Genomic DNA, 27,326 nt, shown 5'->3' with positions numbered 1-27,326 from the left:
ACTGAAGTAGAAGTTTTCTGTGTAAATAATGATTTTAACATAGAGAATTAAGTCTGCATTACCTTAACTAGACATACCTATATATGTGCAGAAGTTTGCATTTTTAACGAGCATTTAATAGAATGCAGTAATATTTTACCTGCCCATTTGTGTGACTTGTTTAACGGTGTTTTTGTATCGGCCATAAATGGACAGAGGGAATTATGCCTTTGCATAAAAAACTGATGTTATTGTGATGTTTATAACAAAAGAAGTGTAACTTTAGTTAGTTCCCTTTAAAATATATTTACCATGATTTCAAAAAACCCATTGAAACTTTTTTGCAATTTGAATTAAGGAAAATTTATTCAACAGTTAATGAAAATAAAAGTTTGCATGTTATATATGTCGATATGTTAGATTGTTTTTTATATAGTTAATATCGTAGTGCATTATGGTTGAACATATTTAAATCGGACAAATAAAATTGCTTAGAATAGTGAATGATATGTATACAAGTGAAAAGTCATGTCTTGAATCGCGTTCATCTTATTCAGATTATTTTAGTTATGCGTTTGTAATGAAGCAAGGGGAAGTAATGTCGCCGATTTTGATTTTCTTTATTTGTTGAAGACATTAAATTTTACCTACAAGATAACATAAACTCTGTTTTGAATAAAGATGATATTGTGTTGATTGTATTAGTACTTGCTGATTGGCTATTTAAGGCAAGTCACCAGCTGAAGTTCATTCATATTTCAATAGTTAATATGTATATTCCAATTATTGGGGAATTTATATTAATACTGTAATAAAACAAAAGTAATTGTATTTCGGAAGAGGAGTGGATTACAAGAAAAGAACAATGGGCATTCAATAGTAATGTCATTGAAGTTGTTGATAATTTAAACTACATAAAGAAATGGTGTTGAATTATACAGGTATTTTTAAATTTAACAAAGAGCATATGCTTGGAAAAGCCCGTAAGGCAATGAGTACATTATTGTTTAAATGCAATGCCTTTGACATGTAACCAACAATACTTTGGCAATTGTTTTTCTCCCTTGAAGCTTGTTTATGAAATTATGCTTCAGAGTTATGGTGTTTGAAAAGATGATATTGAACGCATTCATTTTAAATTTTGCAAACGATTGTTACGGGTTAAAATAAATTCATGTAATGTTGTTATTTATGGTAAATTTGGTAGATATGTTTTGTATGTAAACAGGTTTGTTAAAATTATTAAATATTGGTTTACAATTCTTAACAATAAACATATCATAATTCAAAAAGTTTACAAACGTGCTTTAAACGAGTGTTATAAAAGTTATGCAAATTGGGTCTCAATCATATGTTTAATAATATTAAATCTGGTTATGCATTTGAGAATCCAAACGTTGTGCAAGTTGATAGTTTTATTAGCAAGTTTAAATGTAGACTTGTTGACATCCTTAGACAAGAATGATACGGTAATATGAATGATAATTCTGTATGAGTTCATGTATATAAGTTTTCAAAACATCTTTTAATAGAAGGAATATTTAGATTTACCTCCTGGACGATTGCGCTTATTGTTTTAAAAAGTTTTAGAGTCTCTGCACACCCGTTGAGAATTAAATTTTAGCAGATACGCTCAGAATAACATGAAATGAACATTATTGTCTATATTGTAATCACAGGTGGTTAGCGTGTGGTTATGATGTAAGTTAGTAAAAACATCATTTTGAATAAAAAATAATCAAATTATAACGAAAAATTCACTTCCTTGAAGGAAAAACAATCACTATCAAATATATATATAACAAGGTATTCAATTAAAAATGACCAGAAAACGGGGTGCATCGCTTTTAACAGCCATAACTTCATAAATCATGAACTCGGTAAACGCAGAAATAATTTTATTTTCTGGAAAGGTTCATATCTTGAAATATTTTATTTTATTTTCATTTCAATACCTTTTGATTAATCACAATAAACAAATTTTAATATAAATCTTGAGGACGCAAATTAAAGTCTTAAACTAATCAAATAACTACATAATAAGTATTTTAAACAACGTCATTGCAAGGATGTCATTTAATCATATGTGATTATAATCGAGAGTAAGAAATATTGACAAAAACTCAAGGTTATATTCTCATAAAATATTAGTATTAGTAAAACTCACTACTTAGAAACCACAGTCATGACTTAGAATGTTAGATAATATATTGAAAAGAACGTTTCAAATTAATTCATGACAGTGTGAATAGGTTACAGAGGTTAATCGTAAATCTCAAATCGTTTTGTTTTATTTATATTATTATTAACATTTAATGGTGAAATAGTGATAGGAAAATAAATTTGAGAAAAAAGACATTTAAACATCAACTATGATTTCGTCACTTGATGTATTGGTTTATATTTAAATTAAAATAAATCAAGCGACTTCTTATTCCTACTAGTAAAACGAAACTCGATTAACCATTAAATCGAAATGTTTTCAATAATATTTATGCTCAAAAGCGATTTGTGAGAAGGGAAAATATAATACCGATGCTAGATTCGGGATGAGTTTACTTTCTCATTTCACATCGGAGCCATCGCTAGCTTTAGCTATTCGATAAATTAATACACGATATTTTGTGCGTTGCATTGTGTTAATTCTTTCATTTGTTGTTATGTACGTTGCTGTTGTACAAAAAGAACCGTTAAAGTAAAATCGTCTAAAATTATGTTTATAATCAAAAGAAATGAAGGAGTACAAAGAGACAGTTAATTAAATTAATTTTTCATTTAATTGGAAACTAATGATTTTGTTTAAGTTGAAATTTTACAACAATAATACAGATATTGTACTCCAAAGCTATTCGTTTGATACCGGTTATATGCACAACAGAGACAATGATACTCGAAATAATTTTGTTTTAAATGCAACTTGTGTCTACTTTTTGGTCGTCGTAATTTTATAGGTTTAAGTAATTGTTCCACCAAATCTAAGATATCAATTAAAGTTTTATGTCAGCGATGAAGCAAAAATGCGTTTTTAGTGTCAATTATTTATGGAAACCATTTACACACTAAGTTCTTCAAGAAAACATGTGTATGCTGAGGCTTTACAAGTAAGCCTTAACATATTTTTTTAATATTTCTATGTTTAAGAATTAAAATGTTTTAGCTCTTGCAATTGTACTAGAATTTTGAGAACCTGCTCGAATTATATTTGAATTGGCGGTCTTCATTTAGCATAAAATTAACATTTAGTAACAACCGGCTTGTTTCTAGTGTTGATGTTACTTTTTAAAGTCAACTTTTTCTAATAAGAGTTTTATTAAAATAAATTTCTCAAAAGTGTTAATGCTGTGTTTAAAGTGATGGAAAATTGTATTACAAATGTTGTGTTATTTGCCACATTACGAAAAAGAAGAATACGGGTAACTAAAATATTAACATTAAGCATGTTAACATAATTGAAGTGTTATAATAGTAAAACAGCTTTAATTGTTTATTCGGAGTTGAAAGACATAAAACATACAAAAAAGAATGCATGCAGATCAAAGAGCGTGGATGTTTATAAATAATAGGGATATTTACCTTTGTTCACTAGTCCAATAGAGATCAATAATAAATCTATCTAATTAAAATAATAAATCCATCTGATGTATGTAATCCATCTTCTTAAATCCTCTAAATTATCTATTTTTATAACACATCCAATGCTTTAACTCGCTGTAAAACACAACATTTTTTAACTTTATTAAAACACATCCAAATTAACTTTATTAAAACACATCCAAATTTTAATTGACTTATTTGTCTTATAAGAACCGCTATTAACCGACGAATATAACAACACACCCGATTTAAAATTGGGGAAAGATTCGTGTTCTCCCAAAACATACACAATATAATCGCACTAGGATTCGGTCAAACGAAACGATTTGACAAAGCTTTTAAACATTCCATAACCCAGACTTAAATATAAACGGATAAGCCATGCAAGTAACGACTTCATCGGCTCTACTCAACACTGAATACCCGAGTTTGCGATGGCATACGAATATTTTCCAGCATTTTTCAACATTTTCAGTCGCGATTTTTTTCGTTAACCTTCCAGAAGCCGAAACATTTGTATCATTAAGGTAGTGCACCTCTAATGGGCACATATCCAAATATAATCTAATTAATTATTTTCTTAATCAGCATCATTTCACTGAACTACATGCAAATTTGTAGGTAGGCTTTCCATGCTTTTTAAAAAAATATACCGATTTTTTCAAAACAACCCCACGCTCGGCTTTTGTCCAGTTTATTTTCTCCCCTGGAGTATATAAAAGTTCCATAATTCATTCAAATTTCCAAATATGGGCATGCAGTTGGTGTGTACAGATGCTGTACAGGTGTTTAAAGTTTAAACAAGATGAAATAAGAATTCTTTTACAGACATTTATTTTTTACAAATTTTTATCTATGGAAGAGCGACATGAAATGTAAGTGATTTCAGCCAAGTAAAAATTGGGTCGGTTAAAAACAAAGTGTCATAAAATTCAAAATAGTATCATTTAAGTCATATTTTAAACTTAGTTTTTATAGAAACACTATATACAGCAAAAATACCACGAACTAGACAGATTTACCGTTTACTTTTTGAAATAAAAATAAAAATGCAACATGCATGGTTCGTATTTTCAACAGTAAATCACCCAATTTCGCCATAACGTTGTTTTAATTTTAATAATTGAAGAATGTGCATAAAAATTGCAACACATTTAACAATAAATATAGCTTATATGGCATATTAAATCAAATTACGTTAGAAAATAAATAAAACGCGTCGCAAAAAAGTATACGTCGTCGGCAGGATTCGAACCTGCGCGGGAATATCCCAAAAGATTTCTAGTCTATCGCCTTAACCACTAGGCTACGGCACCTAATAGTAGGCTCTTCAACCTTCGAAGAAATCGCGGGAAATCATTAGAGGTGCGCTACCTTAAGTTGGACTAGATTAAGAGGTTTGTTTAATCAGAAGCGACGTCAGCAATATTTCGGGCTAATAATTATGTCGTTACATTTGTACACACATTACGCATAAGTTTGAATCACGATCGACATGGGAGTAATATTAACCCATTTATGCATAGCGTCTAGAAAAAAGGCCTTGGCAAACAGCGTAGACCCGGATGAGACGCCGCATGATGCGGCGTCTCATCAGGGTCTGCGCTGTTTGCTTAAAGGGATTTCTGTAAGAAATATTATATATATATATATATATATATATATATATATATATATATATATATATACTAGGCATCCCTAATTTTGGAAATAAATTGATCCAATTAAGAAGGATGGCAGAGTCCACTAGGCGTAAATGGGTTAACTGCATGTGGTTGAAATAAACACATAACAAAAAATATAACATCTTTCATAAATAAATTTCAGCAGTAGTCAGCCATTCTCAGGCCAGACACCTCACATTTCACAATCGGTAGATAACTGTGTTCGTTAAGTGATATATTAATGGCACAGATTTGTCGGGAAAAAGGTTTGAAGCGCACTTTCTCAAAACACACGCGCTTTTCCGGACGAATGTAACATATAGTTGCGTCCGAAAAAAACGGGTCTCTTTTTATCATTGGTAAGGGGCCCGATTAATTGCGACTGTCATACATTTATATTTGTCCTTATTTGATTTGATAGCCGTTCTAACACAGCTGCACTATACGGAGTAATCGCTTCATTGCAGGACCCGGTTGCTCAAAACTTTTACGACCAATTAATGTACCAGTCTGTTTACCTTAGACCCGAATAACATTATTTTTTTTAAGCAATATTATCATCAAACATATGCAACAGATAAAAAAACTTGCAAATAGGTTTACAATAAACATAGATTAAAGAGTTAATAATAAAGTAACATAAATAACTGGATCCAAAAAGTAACGCTTGTTAGCGTAAAGACCGTACACGTGTTTAGCAACCAGGCCGCGACATCCGTCCAGACCTCGCATAGTTCCATCAAGGATGATTGTACGGGCGACAAGTTTACGATAAAAAAAAATCGCCGATGCCTTCTCGAAGCTTCGTTATCGGAGCGATGGCGTACAGAACTTGTTCGGGATTTTACCGGAGCCGTTGATGCATTTACGATAGAATTTTAATGCACGTGTCAAGTATTAAAAAAAAACATTAAATTTAAGGCGTGCGATATAAGGTGTCTTAGCAAATTAAATAACCAAAACGAAATCGATTGGCGAATTAAATTGCTCGCATGGGTCGTAATTCGTTTAATGCGAAAACGACCTACGATTAACGTGACGATTACGGGCGGTACCGTTTATGAAGTCCAAGAGCTTAATAACTGCATAGACGATCGTCATATATTCTAGGATGATTTTTAGGAAGAAAAACGACATAAGTGTCCTTCTGATACCGACGTATTTGCGTTCATTTTTTCAATAGGCGTTTAAACTTCTAACACGAAACCAGAGTCAAAATATACCGAGATTTGTGTGTACATTTTCTAAATTATCATTTCTACGGATATACATGGAACTTTATAATTATTTATCAGTTGCAAATGTTCGGAATAAGAAAGAGAAGTATGTAAAAAAAAAAGACAAACAACAAACAAATTATACGCGGAAATTGAGTTGCGAGAAAATTATGTTTTAAGGTTTAAATGCAATAACATTTACTCTTTGTACCTTATTAATCTTTTCCTTAATTCCAATAAATTATAAATAACTGGAAATGATATATTTCTAAATAATAATCACAGTAAAAATCCACTTCAACGTTATTTCCGTTTTTTTCCAACCGTCTTGGTATCCAGCTAACACGAGAATGACAGCGTGGAATGATGTTCCACGTATATAACCTGAATGTCGATATTGCCTTACCCGGTGAGTCATCGAGATAGGCAAGTTTCTGATTGGTTATCACGGCTTATGTATGGCTATGGGTTTTTTCGTCGATATTGGGAACATAGTATACTAATGGTCAAAAACTATAATTATAATTATTGATTATAGGAGCTCTTGTGGGAAGAATTTGAAGACCGGAAGTGTTTAGGTCAGCATAAACAGTTGTTTTGTTGTGATTACAGCGGTCAAACATTGGGACCCGTGGTTACCCGATTCTCTATTTAAGGATGGAACATAATGACTGCAACACATTCGAGAGTTGGATACAAAGCAAAGTTGTCTATAGAACTGGACTTATACGAAGGATTTAATAATGGTATTTGTTTATTCGTCGCCTTTTTCCCGCAAATTCTTGTTTGTTTCCATGTTTTCATTTAAAATTTCAAATACCTGGTAATGGCAATTTGCCTACTAATATTAATTGCTGCTTTTTGTAAGATTATGTTTAAACATTGTTTAAGTATTTTCTTTAAATGTATAAAGGATGATTTTGGATTATGTTTAAAAAAATCCATGTTAAATATTAAACAAATAACATTTAAAAGCGGCATAACCGTATTTCTTAATTATCCTTACCAAGACAATGATGCTTAACCCATTTATGCCTAGCGTCTAGAAAAAAGGCATTGGCAGACAGCGTAGACCCAGATGAGACGCCAATCAGAAACTTGCCTATCTCGATGACTTATCAGGGTCTGCGCTGTTTGCTTAAAGGAATTTCTGTAAGAAATATTTTAAATTTAGAAAAACATATACTAAACATACCTAATTTTGGAAATAAATTGACCCAATTTAGAAGGATGGGAAAGTCCACTAGGCATAAAAGGGTTAAGTTATAGAAACAGAGGATCATACTTGCGTCTAAATAATTGTGTGCAACATCTGAAAATACAATTTTATTTACGCATCAAGTTCACAATCAGTTTCACGAACGGCGATATGAATATGGCATGGATTTCTGAGGGTGACGTTCCTGTCTTGGATTACATTTATAGTCATCGGTGGATCAGCCGCTAACCTTGATAAAAATATAAAGCGTTACAAACGCTAAACGTGTTAACCGAATATGGGTTATTTAATTTTTATGTTCTTTCATTAAATAGCAATATGTTTGAATCCAACATAAAACAAACAGTTGATTGGCCGGAAATTGACGCAATATAATTTTAATCCTCGTAGATTCAACTATTTTTTTTCGGCGTAGCTGTATACGCCAGCTTTTTACCTTAGCTGACCTTTGTAACAGTCCAATAAAATTCAAATAAAATTTCCCGCGGCTAGGTCAGAATGAATACACTTCATTTATCCCACAGGCTGATTTGAGCATACGACCAGAACATTGGAAACATGTCCGCGTCTTTGTAACACTGTTTTACTGCGTGTTCAGCAATTTTATCTCTAAGGAAAATGCTTAATAGATAGAACAGTTTTACACTCAATCTCGACATCAATACAGTTTGTGCGTGCACCTATTATTTTCAGAGGATTAAAGGCTATGTTCTCAAATTTAGTACTAACTTCCATATTCCCGTCAACATGTTAACAAGTAAAAGTATAAAGAGCAGTGGAAGCGAGGCCTCACTTTAATGCATTGCATTCAACCCGCGAGGTATCGGGTCACTTCGCGGCCAGTGTGTGTGAATGTCAGAGTTTATATACAGGTCATCGCTGCGTCTTCACGACTACCTTATGTGCTGACCGGAGTTCGCGGCCAGTAAAATAATCGTTATATAATAAAGACGCTATAGCGTGAACTAGGTGAACTGGAATTTTCTTTATACCAGAAAGATGTTAAATGAAGATATCCAGCGATATAATCATGGTATGTCAATAATAGATTCATAATGTGTTTTCAACAATACCATGATAAATATTATTTTTAATTAATTTAACAAGATTTATTCCACCATATAGTGAATTAAGCATGAGCGCGATGATTCTCGATACTGTTAATAATCGAATCAAATAGCAATGGCCGACACACCACTTAAATAGGTTTTTTTGCAGAACGCGCGTATAAATATTTAAAATATGTACGGATACTTCGCTTGTGGCCGGTTGACTCGATCATATGTATTAATTTCACTTCCATTCCTCTTTTGGTTTTCTGTTTTGTATATATAGGTCTATGACCAGCAATATAAATAATTTAACAATGTAAAATGAGCCGCGAAAACTCCGCGTAACATCCCGTACTGCGTGTGATGCAGCTAAGAACTGCACAAAAAAAGACATTCGCTATCCTTGATCTTATTCATTGAACTCTTTACCTGTCATAAACTCCAACCACAATCAACGCCGTATATCTTTTTTAAAGATATTTCTTGTTCCTTTATAATACGATTTATGACTTAGTCTCTCGATCTCTTACTCTCAGTCAATCATCAATTTAAATATATAAATCTAGTAAAGGAAATGAAATATTCCAAAATCTGCGAACGGGTCCCTTTAACGGGGTTGTACCTCGCCTCTTGCGCCATGTAATATTCAAAGTATCAGATTTCAACTCGAAACCGTATCCGCGTTATTTTCATTCTATCTAGCGTAGGTATGTCTTAATATTTATTGTATTGTAATCGTTTTAAATAGACATTCATGTTATCTATTCCTTCAACCATTTAGGTACACGCTTACATTTGCAGATATTAAAGGGGCGAATCGACATAAAAATCAAGTGCATAATCATCTTTTAAGAACTATCTATTGATTGCTTAATACATCTGTCACGCCTTTATAAACGTTCTTTATAATACATTTTTAATGATTTTTTTATGTGGTTTCTTCGACATTGTTGCGGACCAGACATTTTTTTTTTGATTTTTACAAGTTGCTTTTATTTGTTTAATTAAAACGGACGAGAAGAGTTGCGACGAGAAATTTCATTTAAAAAAATAAGAGAGGGAGTTTATATAAAGAAGGTGTTTCCTTATTATTTACAAAAATGTATTACAGTACATGTGCTATCAATCGAATAAGATCCATAGAAGCAGTTGATTGACACATTCGTTATGACTAGTTTTACTTAAAAAGCAACCACCAATCAACTAACGTTTATTTGCAGAGCACGTCTTAAAAATATTTCCCGATATTCAAGAGTTCTTGAAATAACGAATGTTTTAAGCCAATTGACGGGTGTTGACTTTAAACAAAGTCGGCAACACGAGGAAAAAAAAAATATATATATATATTCATAACTGAATTAATGATTTTGATTATTAATTCGAATTTTAAAGTAAATCCCATTGGCATTCAAAAGTACAATCGATATCCATTTTAGAGCCATAAATGACATGAGACATGACCAAGAAGATAAGTTACGTAAATTCCACAATCCCTCCTAAGGCTTTTTTCGGACTAAGGCGGCCCATCCACACACAAAATCATTGTCAATTGTATTGTCAGTAATGAAGATTGTCAATTAAATTGATAGTGAATGGATGATATTGAAGACACTGTCAATGTATTGATAAAAATTAGAGAGCTCAAATATTTATAGACGCATTGTCAATATTTATCTGGTTTGAATAATTACCGGAGTACAAATGAACAAAATATTGAAAAATATTTGTGTACACTTGAGGGCAAAAAAATATTCTGTCAATATTGTGTCAATAAAATTGACAATGTGTGTGTGGATGGGCCGCTTTGTTCACACTATAATGAATATTATCACACGAAAAACTAAGGATAATCCTATCCTATAGAAGTATCAGAGGTGGTAATCACGTGAGAGTCAAGATGGCGACGTCCACGCCGAGACAGTTCTTTTTCGCCGTTGTATACCCTTTATTACTCTTGTTTAATTTTTAAACGACGCTCACTTTCCAGCCATATCAGTAAAAAAGTGATAAGCGTTTAATTCGTATTAAAATTCGCTTTGTATCTCGACTTTACTCCCTGCACATTTTTTAATAGAGCCCTAATTAGGTCATCCCGCTAATAAATTTCGCACCGATGAAAGTCGAGATATAGAGCGAATATTACTATGAAATAAACGCCAGCAACTTTCTTGCTAATGTGGCTGGAAAGTGGGCAGAAAAGCTGGCTTAATACAGCTTACGCCGAAAAATTAAACAAGTTATTAAAGGGTATGACACGGCGAAAAATACCGGCCTCGTCCATTCGCCATCTTAATAATCACGTGATTACCCCATCTGAGTATTAGACGCTAACAAAATAAGCACAGTAATTTTCAGGAAAGTTGACAGTTTTAACATTTTGTCTTATAACAATATTTTAGCCAGCAAGGATGAAGTTATATATTTAAAAAAAATATTGCGAATTTGTGTTGAATAATGAAATTTACGCATAACTAATGAATACACTTGTATTTTACTTGTAGAATGGGCAAATACATGTCTTTGACAAAAACTAAATACGCAAATTGTGTACTCATACTAGTTAACTCATAAAATAAATCTTTATATAAATATATATTGACACTTAGATAGATTAAATAACATTTAAGTTATAGAATTTGACATACGATTTTGCCATTTTATACTTATGTTAATATCAAAACGTAATCACGATCAAATTAAAAAATATGTATGCTCTGCTATTGTATAAATAAGAAAAATCCCCATTTAAAGTTCGTCTAAAAGTATCCTTATGTATTTCGTAAAGTGGTACATTCATTATCTATTTCAAATTTTGCACATTATGCGAGTTGTTTGATATTAATTTGTTAAAAAACGACTAAAAACATGAAGTTTATAAACAGATACTAATATTTTCTGAACATAAAACGCAAAAAATGTATAGTTATATCATTAAAGAATTATTTGCCAAGTAATCATTTTTAACTTCATGAAGACTAGTATGATTGTGACGTTTCAGTATTAAATGATTAAGAATCTTAAGAACAACCCATTTTAAATTTTAACTTATTCAATAATATTTTTGTTTTAATAAATTTTCGAAAAGTATAGAAGAAGTAATTTTTATTTATTCCATTTCATAATGGTGATATCAAAAACATGCGTGCATATTCAAGTAAAAATACCATACTATTTTTTTAATGCATTTCAGGAACGGACCGGTTTGTTGATCTGTATTGGTTTGCTCGGATATTTCCACGGCATAAGTGCTGCGGGTAATTTGTTGTAATTGTTATATTAGATACTCTTATTCTTATACATTATTATAAGAGTGAATCTCCAAAATCTCGTTAACAGTGCAATATTGATATATTGATTCATATCAGCATACTTGTACATACAACCATGCAATATTGATATATTGATTCATATCAGCATACTTGTACATCCTACCACCGGATGCGAAATTGCTCCTTTAGTGTAAAGTTAACAAATGTTAAATTTAATTTAAAAAAAAACTGAAAAAAATGCAATTTTTGAAAAAGGTTAATTGCTAAATCATATTCTTTGTATTACATTATTTTTTACGATTTGTTGTTTTATAACTATAAAAGCATTGGGAGCGGCATGTACAGCGGACGCCGATTGCACCGCTCCTGCGACTGCCGACACCAAATGTCAGAATTCCGTTTGCAGACTGCGTAAGTAATTCGAACATAAATGCTATGTTTGAAATTAACAGTGATGCAGCTACCATTGTATTCTGACACAGTATCAATTATGAATGTTTACTTGTTTTATCCCTATTGCATCATAATCAACACTGTTTATATTGGTAACACAAAATATTTAAAATTATAAAATGTTTCAAAAGTAAAAATAGATCATTAATTCACCTATTGCGCTTTAAATCGTGCTAAATGAACTCAATAGTATAGTTAGTGCCATATTCTAGTCTTTACAGTGATTGTTATTTAATAGTGGCAACGAAAAGTTGCACTGGCAACACGGACAAGTGCGTTGCCAACGCAGAGTGCGGAACAGGAAGCCTTTGTGTGTGCAAGACGGGGTATGCAGCAAGCGCTGCTAATCTCTGCCTAGCAAGTAAATAAGTACAGACATACTTTCTACAATGTAGTTACATCATAAATTAGACAAGAACTGATTTTCAATGCCAACAGAACACAATGAACTCTGGTATATACAAAGAAATCCCTATCAAATGGAAAAAAACTCCTGTTCACAATCTTAAAACATGTATATTTTGCAAGAAAATTAAAAATGAAAGAAAACAATAAAATAGCATACTTTGCAAAATTTAATTTTGTCAAGCTCTTTGTTTGATATCCTTCACATTAGTACCTTTGGTCGAACTGTAGACTGTATACATAACAATGGTTCTTGGTTGCATGTGACTCTTGCAGGTCTAGGGACAACATGCGCTGCTGTAGCAGACTGCGATACCACCACAGTAACCGGAACAATCTGTGACACGCAAGTGTCTGCGCCTGTTTGTGCGATTGGTAAGTGGTATATATATGTAGACAAATAATGTACACTTCTATAGTTTAGTTTTATTCTTCATATCATATTGTTTATGCTTCAAAATATTTATATGTGAACGAATCGTAGTGTTAGAATAAAACAGATGTGATTTTTGTACATTTTGATTTCTGTTAAATCCGTTTCGTTCGTTTCCTTTCAATGTGTACTAATGCTAGAATATATTTTTTATGTTTGTCTTGTAGGAACAAAGCGTGGTGATTTCGTGTATTTTTGTTAATATTCAAATTAAAAATCAGTATGCCTATATATTATTTATAAGGGGCTGCGTCTACATGCGGTGCAAACACGCCATAGGTAGATTCGCTTGTGGCATCTAAAAATTGCTTTGCATTGTTAAATGAATGCTTCTTGCTTAAATGTGGTGGAGTAGTCTTGTATATTGTACGTAGAAACTTACTAATTTTTTATAATATAGGTGCGGGTTCATCATGCACCGGACAGACAACAAAATGTGTAAGCGGTGCGACATGTTCAACAGTCGGAACACTGTGCTCGTGCAACACCGGATATAAAAGACTATTTGAAAACACGTGTTATTTATGTTGTAAGTATATATTTTGTATTGTTTGCCCGTTTTTAATTCTGCTTATTGTTTCGGACTGCTGTAGGTATAAATGCCTTCCATTTTTTGGTATGACTTATGTTTGGTACACCCACAAATGTGTTTTTCCTACGTTTACCCTTACTTGTTTTCTTACCTTTATGTTTGGTACACCCACAAATGTGTTTTTCCTACGTTGACCTTAACTTGTTTTCTTACCTTTGCAGCTGGAACTGCCGGTGTTGTTGCCTCAGTCGCGCTGATATTTGCGCTTCTTGGAACAGCAGTTTTCTAAATGATGCCTCCAGATGGAAATAGAAGAGACTTTCAGTTGTTGGTTTTGTTGTGTGTCTTTTTTTTTTACTTCTTCGTGATCTTTAGTACCAGACAACAATTGATATCGTGTGATGCACGCCAATTAACAACATTAACATACATATTGAATTTTAACAAACATGTGATATTGTATGCTGTTTTTAACAATCGCTGTATAATGCATTGCATTGAATGAACACGATGTAATTGTTATTTGTGATTGAATAAAACTATTAAGCCTATTTTGTTTGCTGAACGTGGTATAAACATTCCGAGAGCTTTATTACAGACGCAACTTATTACCCCGCATGCTTTGTCAATTATGTTCAAGAAGTAAAAAAAAGAATGGACAACTGAAAATGAAAAAAAACAATGTATAATCCAAATCTACACTAATGTGGATGACATAGTGCAAGGTTGAACATACACTTGGAGACTTTTCAAACGCATCACTCAATCATATCAATATATCTCCCTTATTTTTGAACGTCTTGTGATGAAATTTGGACCAAGACTAATTCAACACATATCTGATAATTGCTGAAAATTTAATTGAAATTGAAAAACAACAAAATATAAAATTTAACAAATTAAAAACGTCACTTCAAAAGTCAAATTCGCAAACTCGCACAACGTTAAATAATAACAATGTGAAAAGTAAAACGAATAAACTTACACGTCTTAATAACTAACCGGATTGCAACATGCCGATTGAGCCGTTTCGCTCCTGAATATTCATACTAGCCATATTGTTTTTTCTTTAATTAATGTTATGTTTTTCTTGTGTAAAAACTTACCTAGAATTATGAAATTGAAATTAAATTGGAATAACATATATATCGCCTTTTACTACAGTTGGTGATTTTTTCTAACGTAACACTTTTAAAACCTACATATCTCAGTAACGAGTAAATATTTTTTATTTAAAATTGCACATGTGATCATTTGACTACAATATGTGCAAGCTAACGATTAAATCATTCATCCGTGACAATCGGACGCTTAAGCAAATGTATCCTGTAAAATGCAAAGTGCGCTATTGCGCTCCTGAATATTCATACGAGCGATATTGTTTTGTAAATTAATTTTATTTTTTCCTTGTTTAAGAACCCACCTAAAATAATTAAATAGAAATAAAACTAGAATTAAATCGCGTTTCACCATTTCCACGTGCAAAAACAATGGGACCACACCTACCGCATGTGCTAAAGCGCCCACTCGTCACATATGAATGATTTCCTCGTGAGCTTGCCTAGAATGTAGTCAAATGATCGTATGTAAAAAAAATAATCAATATCTCTACTCATAACTGAGATATTCAAGTTTGAAAAGAGATGCGTTAGAAAAGTCACAAAGTGTATTCGATAGAGGAATCTGGAAGTAGTTCGCTGCACAAACTTATTACAGTTTATGAAGACAAACAACCAAGCGACAAATACCATGTATAAATGTATTTCTGTTTTTACTACTTCTACTACTACTGCTACTGCTGCTGCTGCTACTACTACTACTACTACTACCACTACTACTACTACTACTACTACTGCTACTACTACTACTACTACTACTACTACTACTACTACTATACTACTACTACTACTACTACTACTACTACTACTACTACTACTACTACTACTACTACTACTACTACTACTACTACTCTACTACTACTACTACTACTACTACTACTACTACTACTACTACTACTACTACTACTACTACTATTTCCACACAAACCTGGGCATTACTAAAACAGAAACTCTGTACATTATTCAATGTTTCAAATTACAAACACACATTAAGAACAAATATAAAGTTGCAATATAACAAAGTTAATTAAATACAGTTTGACGTAGAAAATTACGTCAGTAATAATATAAAACAGGCACTGGTCTGATTTACACTTATAGAAAAACGGAAATTAATTTAGATTAAACTTTTGATTTACATTACTATTACGAGACATAATCATAGTCACGCATTTCCACTTCAAATAGAAAAACTTGTAATGTTTTAGTTTGCGACCATTTGCAAGCATGAATTAATAAACCGTAATGTAATGCCAGGAATCGTTTCGTAAGCATGAAGCGAAGATCAGATTAACCAAAAGTGTGGCGCTACTCAAATTTATTCTGTTATGCCACATAATCCTTCTGAATGCATCCAGATCGCAGAAGTCATCGCCATTGATTGAGAGAGCAAGTCAAGGGACACAACTATTGTACTTATTAAATACTGAAATACGATATTTATCGCCCTTTATTTTGTAGTGTTAGTTCCTGACAACAGTAAACAGTTATTGTACTTTTTAAATACTGAAATACAATATTTATCGCCCTTTAATTGGTAGTGTTAGTTCCTGACAACAGGTTGCCTAATTGATAATTTAGCAATGTATTCAGGATATTTGTTTCTTGTGATAAATGATTGAATTTTAATTTATAAGAGGTTATTTTAATTATTTTTACGATTAATGCAATATAAAAAAAGTTCTAAAACTTCATAAGTGCACATAAAAAAGCAATAGTTATTTACCTGTATAAGATACAGTTTAACGGTAAAATTCTATACTAACAAGCAAATTCGTTGAATTGATATCCCCCGCCAATATTCTGGACACAATAGTGTTATATTTGACACTCAAAAAAGCATTTTTTTCAAGATACAAAGGGCCATAACTCCGTTATTAACAGACGGTGTACAATGCCATTTGGCTTGCATCATCCTCTTATCAATATATATACTCATACCAAGTTTCAATGAAATCCCCCAAAGCACTTTCAAGATATTAATCCGGACACAAAAGTGCCGGACGGACGGACGGAAAGACGGACGGACGGACGGAAGGACGGACAACGCCAAAACAATATCCCTCCGCCTATGGCGGGGGATAACAAACTATTCGACCACTGCCGGACTCATCTGACACAGGATTTTAGTATAATATCCAATTAATCTATTTTTGCATATAACCATTTGGTAACCCGAAAATATTAATTGAAAATAAGTAGAATTTCTATACCCACCGAATTCGCCCATGAGTACAACACATTCGCCCTAAACACGGACAAACATTCGTGTTGTGCACCGATTAGGTTATACATTCCCTAGATTTATAATAATTAAAATATTCGCAGTTACAGTTCTGTGCTGAATTTATAAGCTTTTTTAATTTGTCAACATGTTGACAAACATAAGTTTTTAAAACGAATCCAACTAACATGGTAACTTCTAGTCTCCATTTGTCCTTTTTTACGATGAAACCATTTGTAGCACTGGGAATGACACAGAAAAGTACGAAATGCTAAGATAAAACATTATATGAATCCTGTTATTTTTAGGAAGGTGATACTTAATACATAAAGTCGTGTCAATGGAATGAACATGTGTATAATTTCCATTTATATGCCGAACCGAGAATGTCCCGCGCACCACTGAAGTCATCATAGCCGCGCACCACTGAAGTCATCATAGCCGCGCACCACGGAAGTCATCATAGCCGCGCACAACTGAAGTCATCATAGCCGCGCACCACGGAAGTCATCATAGGATCATTAAAACCGGAAGACTAATTACTGCCTCCTTGCCTTCGACGCGCACAGTTTTCAATATGTTCTTCTATCCCTACCAATGGAACTAAATGATTTACTTCAATCTGAAATGTCTTCTCACCGATGAAAGCATATTGCTCAGAGTTAGTTTTTAGTTTCCGATGACGTCACCCTGAGGACAGATTTTTCCGATGATGCTTGTTTGTTTGGATTTCAAAAAATTTAAACTGACTTATCAGTAGACTAATATTTTTTTACATGAGGTTGTGTGTGTCCTGGGCAAATTTTATATTATCTGTTACTGATTGCAAACGTTTTATGGTTTATCATTTATTTTGTGTGCCATCTTTTTAAAATGAAGGTGCGGTTGTCTTTTCAACGCCATTTCCTTAATGAAAAATTTCAGCGAGCTGTTGTGTAATTGATGTTCAACGCCAATAATTTCGTCGAGTTGCATGAGAAACCGTTTCGGTCGCTTAGGACATTCTTATAAGAGAGCTCTAAGCTTTAAGTTTTTCACAGAGTCAATGATAACTTTTAAATGTGTAATTAGAAATTGTAACTGTTGCAGACTTGCAACATGTTTATATAGCGGTGTTTCATTACTTGGGCTTGATAAGTTAAGAGGGAAGCTTGTATATCTTTATTGTAATGTCATGTCTAAAAATTAGCACTCCTTTGAGGTGTCGATAGGGAAACACGTGCTTCATATCGGTCATGGTGTACACGCAGTCTCCGAATATGGTGATTGCGTTCCCAGATGTCTCCTAATTTGGTGAAGGGTATGTTTAGAACATGATGCTGTGGCTTATGCTTGAATTCAATTGGTTTAAAATGATGTCATTTTCATGGTTTTATTTAGAATTATTTTACTTCCTACTGGCACGACGCTCAGAGCCCTCAAAAAAGATTACAACTCTGAAAACAAGTGGGTCTGGTTTCTTATCATCGAACTATTTTGGGGGGATGTAAGAAGGCATTGTACAGTAAGTAAAAATTGTTATTCTATAATAATGATTGTAATAATATGTTTTCTTTTTTTTCTAAAAGTGCTTCTTTGGTAAATTGATATATTTAGTTTGAGTTAGTATTTAAGGTCTGATTTATTAATTCTGTAATAAGGATAAAGAAACAACTTCACAGTTATTTGTGAATGTAATTTATTTCATTTTAAGTATGTGTTATTTGTATCAATTGAAATAAAGGTTATGTGATTTAATAAAACCACATATTATTATTACTCACACGCTTGTTTAGATCCTGCATGGATTATTGTCGTTTGTTTATTATACTTTCTATTCGTCTTGTTAATTACAGATAACCGTCACACAAATATTATCATCGTCGAATTTGTCATCGTTGCCATAACCGTTGTAGACGTCATTATCGACGTATTGTTTTTTCATGACGCCGTCAAAAGCGGCATTGCTTATGTAGATGAAATAAAAGTTGAAACGTAACGCGTGAATTGCAGTGTTTCACCCAAATGGTTTATATTGTCCGACCTAGAAATAGTCGGGTTCGATTGATAACATTATTTTACAGTTGTCTTTGAAGACTGAAAAGTTAGTAATCACCTGAAGACAAATTAAAACAAATGATGTTAATTATTAATACATAATTCCAAATCTTCCGGTATGTATGCCGAATAATCTTAGAAAGGTAATGATTCTGTTTTGCAGTACAGTCGAACATCACTGATGATAACCTGCTACAATGACCTGATTAAGTGAACAGTCTGGTTTGCATGCTAATTAGGTTCTGTGAGCAACCAGTGGCTCAAGTTGCCGACATTAAGACTATGTTTCATCAGGTGAAGGTCAGCGATAATGAAAGGGATGCATAGTTTTAAATGCACTGCAAATGATAACGCATCACAATACAGGCATGAAACTTTTAAGACAGAAGAGCAACTTGTCTACGTAGATGACCTGTTGCAGTCCGTTCCTAATGCAAAGACTGCTATTGAGTTGGCTTCAGAACTCCGAGACATACTTGCAAAAGATGGGTTTAAGTCGACAAGTGGATTTCTAACATTAAATCAATCTTTTGCACTTTTCCGGAATCTAAAAGGTAGGACAAATCTTGAAGGGGGACCTTGAAAATAAGTTATAGCATGCTCTTGGGTTGCAGTGGTGTAAAGAAAAGGATAAGTTCATATTTGATGTTGAACTTCCGGACAAATCCCACACTCGGCGTGGCATACTTTAAGTGGGTAGTTCATTGAATGACCCACTTGGACTTGTGGCACCAGATATTTCTATTCCAAAGCTGGCTTTGCTGAATGCTTGCCGACAAAAGCATCAGTGGGTTGAGAAGATATCACCCACGGATATTTTAAAGGTGACCCAGTGGTCAGAATGTTTACCTGTATTGTCACAGGTAAGTATTGATATATGTTTGTAGCAGAGAAATAAGTAGACTCTTCGGCAAACGCGGAATGACATATGTTATGTGACGCATCAAAGCAAGCGTACGGATTAGCCGTATATATTATAATATACGATGCCATCGGTAGCTGCAAATGCAGTTCTGTTATAGATAATTGTATGCTAGCACTTATTAAAGCAATGCTGATTAGAGCTAGCTTCATCAGTCGTAGCTGTAAAGTTGATTCAGTTGGTGATGCAAGAGTTGGACTGAAAAGTTGATGACATCTTTGGACATACTCAATGATAGTTTAAGGAAACAGAAAAAAACGAGCCTCGACGTTTTAAGACGTTTGTTGCAAACAGATTAGCAGTAAGCCATGATAACACTTCGCAAAATGACTTGACTTTCGTTCCTACTCAAATGGATCCTGCTGACATAGCGTCAAGGGGAATATATCTATAGGAGATATCAAAATTTAACATTTGGCTGAACGGACCGGATTTCCTTCTGTAAGGTAAGTCAGACTGGCCATCAATATCACAACCAGTAGTCAGTCTAGAAAGCGATTTTGAGTTTTACTGTATACTAAACATTTTGCGTGTGCACAGCCATACTGTCTGAAAACATGGACATCATTTATTTTAAGACACAATACTCTGTAGGGGCACTTGCCATAACTCTATTCTAGAATATCTCTTTGTTCATGTGGTAGGGAAAATATTGTTGTTTACTAGAAATTCACTCTTTTTCTTGAAGGTTGGAGACTAAATTAGACTTTGACAGATGGCGGGAAACCCTCATCAACTGAAGAGAAGCCAGCAAATGGATTGCCTAAAAACAGTGACCGTCGATTTCGTGTTCTTTCTTTCATTTCGCATGGCATATCTTTTTTTATTGTTTAAACCAATTCGGCTTGAAATGGTCTTTGAGAAAAGTTATGGTTATGAGAGTCTTTATCAGATAAAGTTTGATTTTATTTTTGAGTTTAAGTTTTAGGATTCTAGATAAAAGTTCCTTGGTCAAGTGAAGTTCACTGTTTACAGATTATTTGCTTTAAGTGAGTGGGCGTCTAGAGAACGCTGACTGAAGCAGTGGAACTAAGCATCGGAAAGTTTTTGCCAGTAATCACCACGCTGCACGCACTCTTATTACGCCATACCATGAAACAAACGCTCATATTGGCGCTCATCATATTTTGTCGTTGATGAGACAAAGATATTGGGTATTCCAATGTCTTAAGTCGATTAAGTCTGTTTTGAGCAAATGTTGTATTTGTAACAAACTAAAACAGACAGACAATCCACCGTTTAGATACGTACGTTGGTATGGACTTCTTTGGATCAATGTACGTCAAATCCGGAAGGAGGCAACTGAGAAGGTATGTTTTTTCATTTACATGTTTGTGCACAGGGGCCGCAAACATAAGATAACGTGCAGTGATTCGTTTATATGCCCCACGCAGCGATTTGTTTTTCTTCGAGACAATCCAGAAACAGTTTACAGTGACAATAGCTCAACTCTGACGGGTGGCAAAAAGTAGCTACGTGAGTACATTTACGAATTGAATCAGAGCCGAATTTCGAGGCATCTGCAACAATAATGAATTGCTTAGCACTTAAACCATCCATACGCAAGACACATAGGTGAGTTTGATACGCTCTTTCAAAACCGCATTGAAATCCATAGTACACGAACAACTGCTGGACGACGATGCTCTGTCAACAAATGTCCATAAATATGACCGGAAATTTAGCAAAATAAGACCCCTTTTTATCCAGAAGATTATGGGTTAAGTTTTCAGGCAACAGCTCTATATGTTTAAATTTACAGCAGGTATTTAACTAAAACGTCAAATTTATTTTCAGGATCTTTATGAACATTCGCTCACCAACTTTACAACTGGTCTACTTCATATTCTAACAGTCTTTTTTATTACTGTAAGCGCTTGAACAAAGCCAGTATAACTGCAAAAGGTTCATTCATATTGGCCCCCGCGACTGATAAAATATTGATGTCAAGTACTTAATTGCACTTATCGGATACTGGCGATTAATAATTAGGACTTTAACAAACAATGTGGCAAGTTGTGTTTGGTGGAATTTCGCAAAGCCTGTGCTCAGTCTCATACAGGCGGGTTGGCAAACAATGTTAATGTTGTCATTAAGTTAACAATATCATATTGATGTGTGCGTGCTCAGCCAATATGCTAAATTGTACTAATACATTACATCAAATGTGAACGAATTTTTACTCTGTGTCGGTTTCTTATGTTTAACATAAGTATAACAACACAAACACATACATTTGTTTAATCAAATATAATATGAAAAAAAAGACGAAGAAAAAATCGGAGACCATAAAATTCAGTCATGGATAACTGAAAGCGGTTGTCTCAAGAATCACGTGTTAGAAATGGCATGGTATTTCTACAGACCGTTAGCACGCTATTTCGTGATCATTCTTGAGTGGCGATTTTGCGTACTGAGTAAATTATCAACTGAAGAAATCACGCAAATTTGAAAGTCTTCCAAAATAATTGCATTTATTTAGGTCGTTGAAATCTGACACTATTGCTGAACTCTCCTTTTAAATTCTTCCGCATTCAACTACCGATTCTACCATTAAAACTCATAAAGTTATTCGACCATTTTGTAACAGTTCATGAACTTGTGAATTGGGTGAAAAGAAGAAGCCAAAATAATGTTAATTATACTTCACATATTGATAAAGCTATGCTAACCACGGCTTTACAGTTGGGACTTTCTTAGGGTTTTTTATTAATAAATCAAGGCTTACGTGTCGGTAGCTATCTTAAGAATTTTAAAACTTGCATAAGCTGTGAAACTAGAGGTAAGCTTTTCGCAGTTAAATTAATGTACGCAAGGTATTTTATTTCAGAACTTTTCATTCGTTGAATAGACTATTTAGTTAACTTTAAATGCAACTTAAATTTGTATCGAAAAGTAACGTAACACGGATTATTTTGCTAGTATTTAATTTATAAGATATGTAAATTTAAATTTTACACTTGATGATACAAATACTAAATGAAACGCGTTCTGTAAAAAGGGGGTTTAATGCATGTGTATAAAGTGTCGTCCCAGATTACCATGTGCGGATCAGGGACGGCACTTTCCGCTTAAACTAGACTTTTGCTAAGAAGAGACTTCTTTAAATTAAACATATCATACAAAATAAAACCGGAAAATATCGTCCCTGCATAGCCTGGACTGCCCAGGCTAATCTGGGACGACACATAACTCACATGCATTAAACCCCCTTTTCACAGAGCACGGCACATATGCTTATACATGTAATTTTTATACATCTCGCACGAATCCCCATCTGTTAACATTATTCGAAGCCGGTGGTGCTCTCTTTATCTTTCGTACAGAAAACTCGTTTTTCATTCGTCTACGGACCGCGTTTTTTTCTGAATCAGATCACCGTTTTTATATAAGGTTAGTTAAGTTTTATGAATGGAAAGCGGCGGTCATGATCCGTGGTGGCCCTTTCGCCTCCTAGCCGATGAGCGCTCTTTGTGTCGACTTGGATAGCGCCAGGGCTACTAACTGTGTGTGTGCATAATCCTCCTGATCATGCTACGAGAACAGCAGTCATCTGAAATATATCGCCTCTGCCCAGAATCAGTTCATCTTTATTCTCTGATTACAAGTATGGTGTGGTTAAACTGCTTCATTTATGCGACCACTTTCGCACTAATCCTGGTCTCGTACTTGGTTCGGATATTCCTTGTACCGAAGAGGGTGGTGGTCCTGGTGAAGACAATTATTTTCGACCTTACGGCTTCCAGTTAACTCTGGCTTTCAACGCCATTACGCCATACGCACTCCAGCTGGAGGTCCGTCTCTTCTGAGGTCAAATGTCTGACGTTAAATTACTCGGCGTTTCTGTAGCTAGCGGCTTGTTTACAGGGTATGATAGCGAACCCATCGAAAAAAAACTCATCCATTTCAGTCGGGCTAGGCTAGGGGACGTAATTGTCGGAGTGTCATGCAAAGATGACGAGGTTCAATATGGACATAATCCAATCCTACGCCCCTACGAACGCCATTGATGAGGGGGAGGATAACAAGTATTTCAACGGACACTGTCAACCATCGTACATGACAGACCAAATAGGAAAATCATGATTGCAATGGGTTCACAGATCGCCAGTTACAACATAGGATATAAGGAAACCATAGAGCATCAAGGGCTAGGCGAGATGAACGACAGCGATAAATGATTCGCCGTCATGTGCGCAGCAAGTAACCTGGTCGTCGGAGGGGTTTTTCCACAACAGAATGATACAAAAGGCACTTTTGTCACCGGACCTATCAACGAACAACCAGATCGACCACCTTCCATAGGAAGGATGTTTCGTCGCTCTCTTCAGGATGTACGCGTCCGACAACGTGTACACGTAGCTGCTACAAATCATCATCTCCTTGTCGCCCGATTGAAACTGAAGCTAAAAAAGAATTCGGGATTCAGACAACGCCAGCATTAACGCAACAAGATACTCAGAAACTAGAAGAATAACAGATCACTTTTTTACAAGTGCTAGGTCGTATGGGACTTCCTTGTGGGAGCTCCTTGGAGAAGAGAAAATAGAGCAGAAGAGGCAGAAATTGAAAGAAGAAGTGTCCTCAGCATGCAAAAACGTCCTTACCCCCCATGAAGACGTACACCCACAATGAGTTAATCTCAGCAGAGACGCTACATTCGTTTTAAGATAGATTAAAAAAGACATCAAGTATCACCAAACGCAGGACAAGAGAAGCAAAAGAAAAAGCACAAGAAGAGAACACAGTAGCAAATGGAAGAAATTCCAAGCGAAGAAGTAGATCGAGTAGTTCGAGAAACTATTTAACATACAAACTCCTGCGAAGCAACCGGAGATACCGCCAGCTATACGCGCTCTGCTAATCAAGGGTGGTGCACCCTCGAAGGAAGTGGTCTACAGTGCCATCTTGCAATTGCAGAATGGCAATTCTGCAGTTTAACGCTGTTGTCCATCACAGGAAAGATGTTTATTCGCATCCTATTGAACCGAATGACAGATCCGCTTCTCCGTGATCAATAAGCCGAGTTAAACAAATAAGTATTTTTTTCAGCAAAGTGCAACCGCGCGTTCGTACTATGAAGTCCCCACAATGATCCGACATTTTTTAACCGTTCTAACCGTTGCAGTTAACTGAAAATATACTTATTTTAAAAAAAAGATCATGATACCTATAGAAAACTCTTACGAATGAGTGGGCTCTCCACTTTATCCCCTTAAAATGGTGAAATAGATCCTTAAAAATGTAAACTGGGTCTCGCTTTATTCTCCAAACACAGATCCGAAAAAGTCACGTGGTATAGGCACCGTGTCTCAATATATTGAAAATGACATAGACAACGAAACTTAAAGTAAATCATACTAGATAATCACACTTTACACTTACGATCAATGACGTTAATATTATTAAATACTTTATTTCTAAATTATGCGAACACAATAGGAATCTACTCAATTCATTTTTAGTTATCAATGCATGTCAAGTAAATTACAAAACTTAATTAGTTTTAAATATGGTATAATATATAAGTTTTTTTTAAAACAAGATGTGTTTGTGAAACACTATGTCCCCGTATATGACGTTTGACCTTGAAGGATGACCTTGACCTTGACCCTTCACCACTCAAAATGTGCAGCTCCATGAGATACACATGCATGTCAAATATAAAATTGCTAGCTTCAATATTGCAGAAGTGACATTACATGAGCAATTTTGACCCATATATTTGACCTTGAAGGATGACCTTGACCTTGACCTTTCACCACTCAAAATGTGCAGCTCCATGAGATACACATGCATGCCAAATATCAAGTTGCTATCTTCAATATTGCAAAAGTACTCATAAAATGAGCGATTTCGGCCACATATATTTGACCTATGACCTTGAAGGATGACCTTGACCTTGACCTTTCACCACTCAAAATGTGCAACTCCATGAGATACACATGCATGCCAAATATCAAGTTGCTATCTTGAATATTGAAATATTGCAAAAGTGTACATTAAATGAGCGATTTCGGCCACATATATTTGACCTTTGACCTTGAAGGATGACCTTGACCTTTTACCACTCAAAATGTGCAGCTCCATGAGATACATATGCATGCCAAATATCAAGTTGCTATCTTCAATATTGCAAAAGTTATTGCAAATGTTAAAGTTGGCGCAAACCAACCAACAGACCAACCAACAGACCAACCAACAGACCAACAGACAGGGCAAAAACAATATGTCTCCCACTACTATAGTGGGGGACATAATAAATACATTCAAACCATGTTTAAAAGTAAACATCACTATTTTTAGTTGAACTTGCTGTTAGTAGACCAGCTATAAGTATGGATTGTTTATGTTGGAATTTTAAATTGAAATAAAATTAATCATTAATACAATTAATTTCATTTACCCTTTCTTTAAAAAGCATATTTATGAACTTTGCATATTTTGTTTCCATGCCGTTTAAAAAGTGAACATGTATACATATACATGTATGTTAATTATATCCACTTGAAAAATCAACATCAAAACGGAATGTGTATTATATATTTATTTATTAATTTCACTTTCACACTGTTGTTTTTTTCTAATTGTTAAAGAAGACATTTGCAGTTCCATATAGGTCTTTTCAGTATTTAAAAATACACAATTTAGTTTATTATTCATACGACAGGCTTTAATTCCTATCACCATTTTACAAAATTACTGAAACAACCAGATAATAATCTGGAAATTGATTCTGCAGTTTGACTGGCAGTGACAGAAAGCTCTTTTCATGCACTTAATAGTATGTTCATGTATAGCGTTTGAGTGACATAATTTATGAAAAAGATCGTGTAAACCGAATTCTGATGTCAAAGTAGAATTAATAAACAAAACGTCATTTGGGTTTCGACCCTACTCTCAACCCCAAGAATCACGGACATCAAGAACAAAACACAACCCCAGAAGCAACATAAACACAATAAGCAACAATGCAACAAACCGATTTAACGGAAACGTAGTTAGAATAGAGTTAAAATAAATGGCTGAAAAATAAATCTCCTTTTTTAATTTCTGTACCATTTCATTTTACAATTTGAAGACAAATTATGAAGCTTTAATAGGTTCATCAAAAATAAAAGGATTGATCATCAAATTAAAAAAGAGACATAAATCTATGTGTAAATTGTTGTTACTTTATGCAGATAAAAGTTAGAAGAATGATTGGC

At 34.1% G+C, this 27,326-nt stretch overlaps 1 protein-coding gene across 1 annotated transcript; it reads left to right on the top strand.

Moving 5' to 3' along the window:
* The first annotated feature begins 7,071 nt into the window (after positions 1 to 7,071).
* Positions 7,072 to 14,368, top strand: LOC127874424 (multiple epidermal growth factor-like domains protein 11). The gene is made up of 7 exons (XM_052418735.1): positions 7,072 to 7,200; positions 11,916 to 11,979; positions 12,319 to 12,405; positions 12,686 to 12,808; positions 13,129 to 13,227; positions 13,686 to 13,814; positions 14,039 to 14,368. The coding sequence occupies exons 1-7, from the start codon at positions 7,198 to 7,200 to the stop codon at positions 14,104 to 14,106; spliced, it is 573 nt and encodes a 190-aa protein (XP_052274695.1). The 5' UTR covers positions 7,072 to 7,197; the 3' UTR covers positions 14,107 to 14,368.
* The last annotated feature ends 12,958 nt before the right edge of the window (positions 14,369 to 27,326 follow it).

This window comes from Dreissena polymorpha, chromosome 3, assembly GCF_020536995.1.
Source record: "Dreissena polymorpha isolate Duluth1 chromosome 3, UMN_Dpol_1.0, whole genome shotgun sequence".
In the NCBI taxonomy this organism is placed as follows: Eukaryota; Metazoa; Mollusca; class Bivalvia; order Myida; family Dreissenidae; genus Dreissena; species Dreissena polymorpha.
Note: the sequence above shows the minus strand (reverse complement) of the source record. Positions and strands in the feature narration are given on the sequence as shown.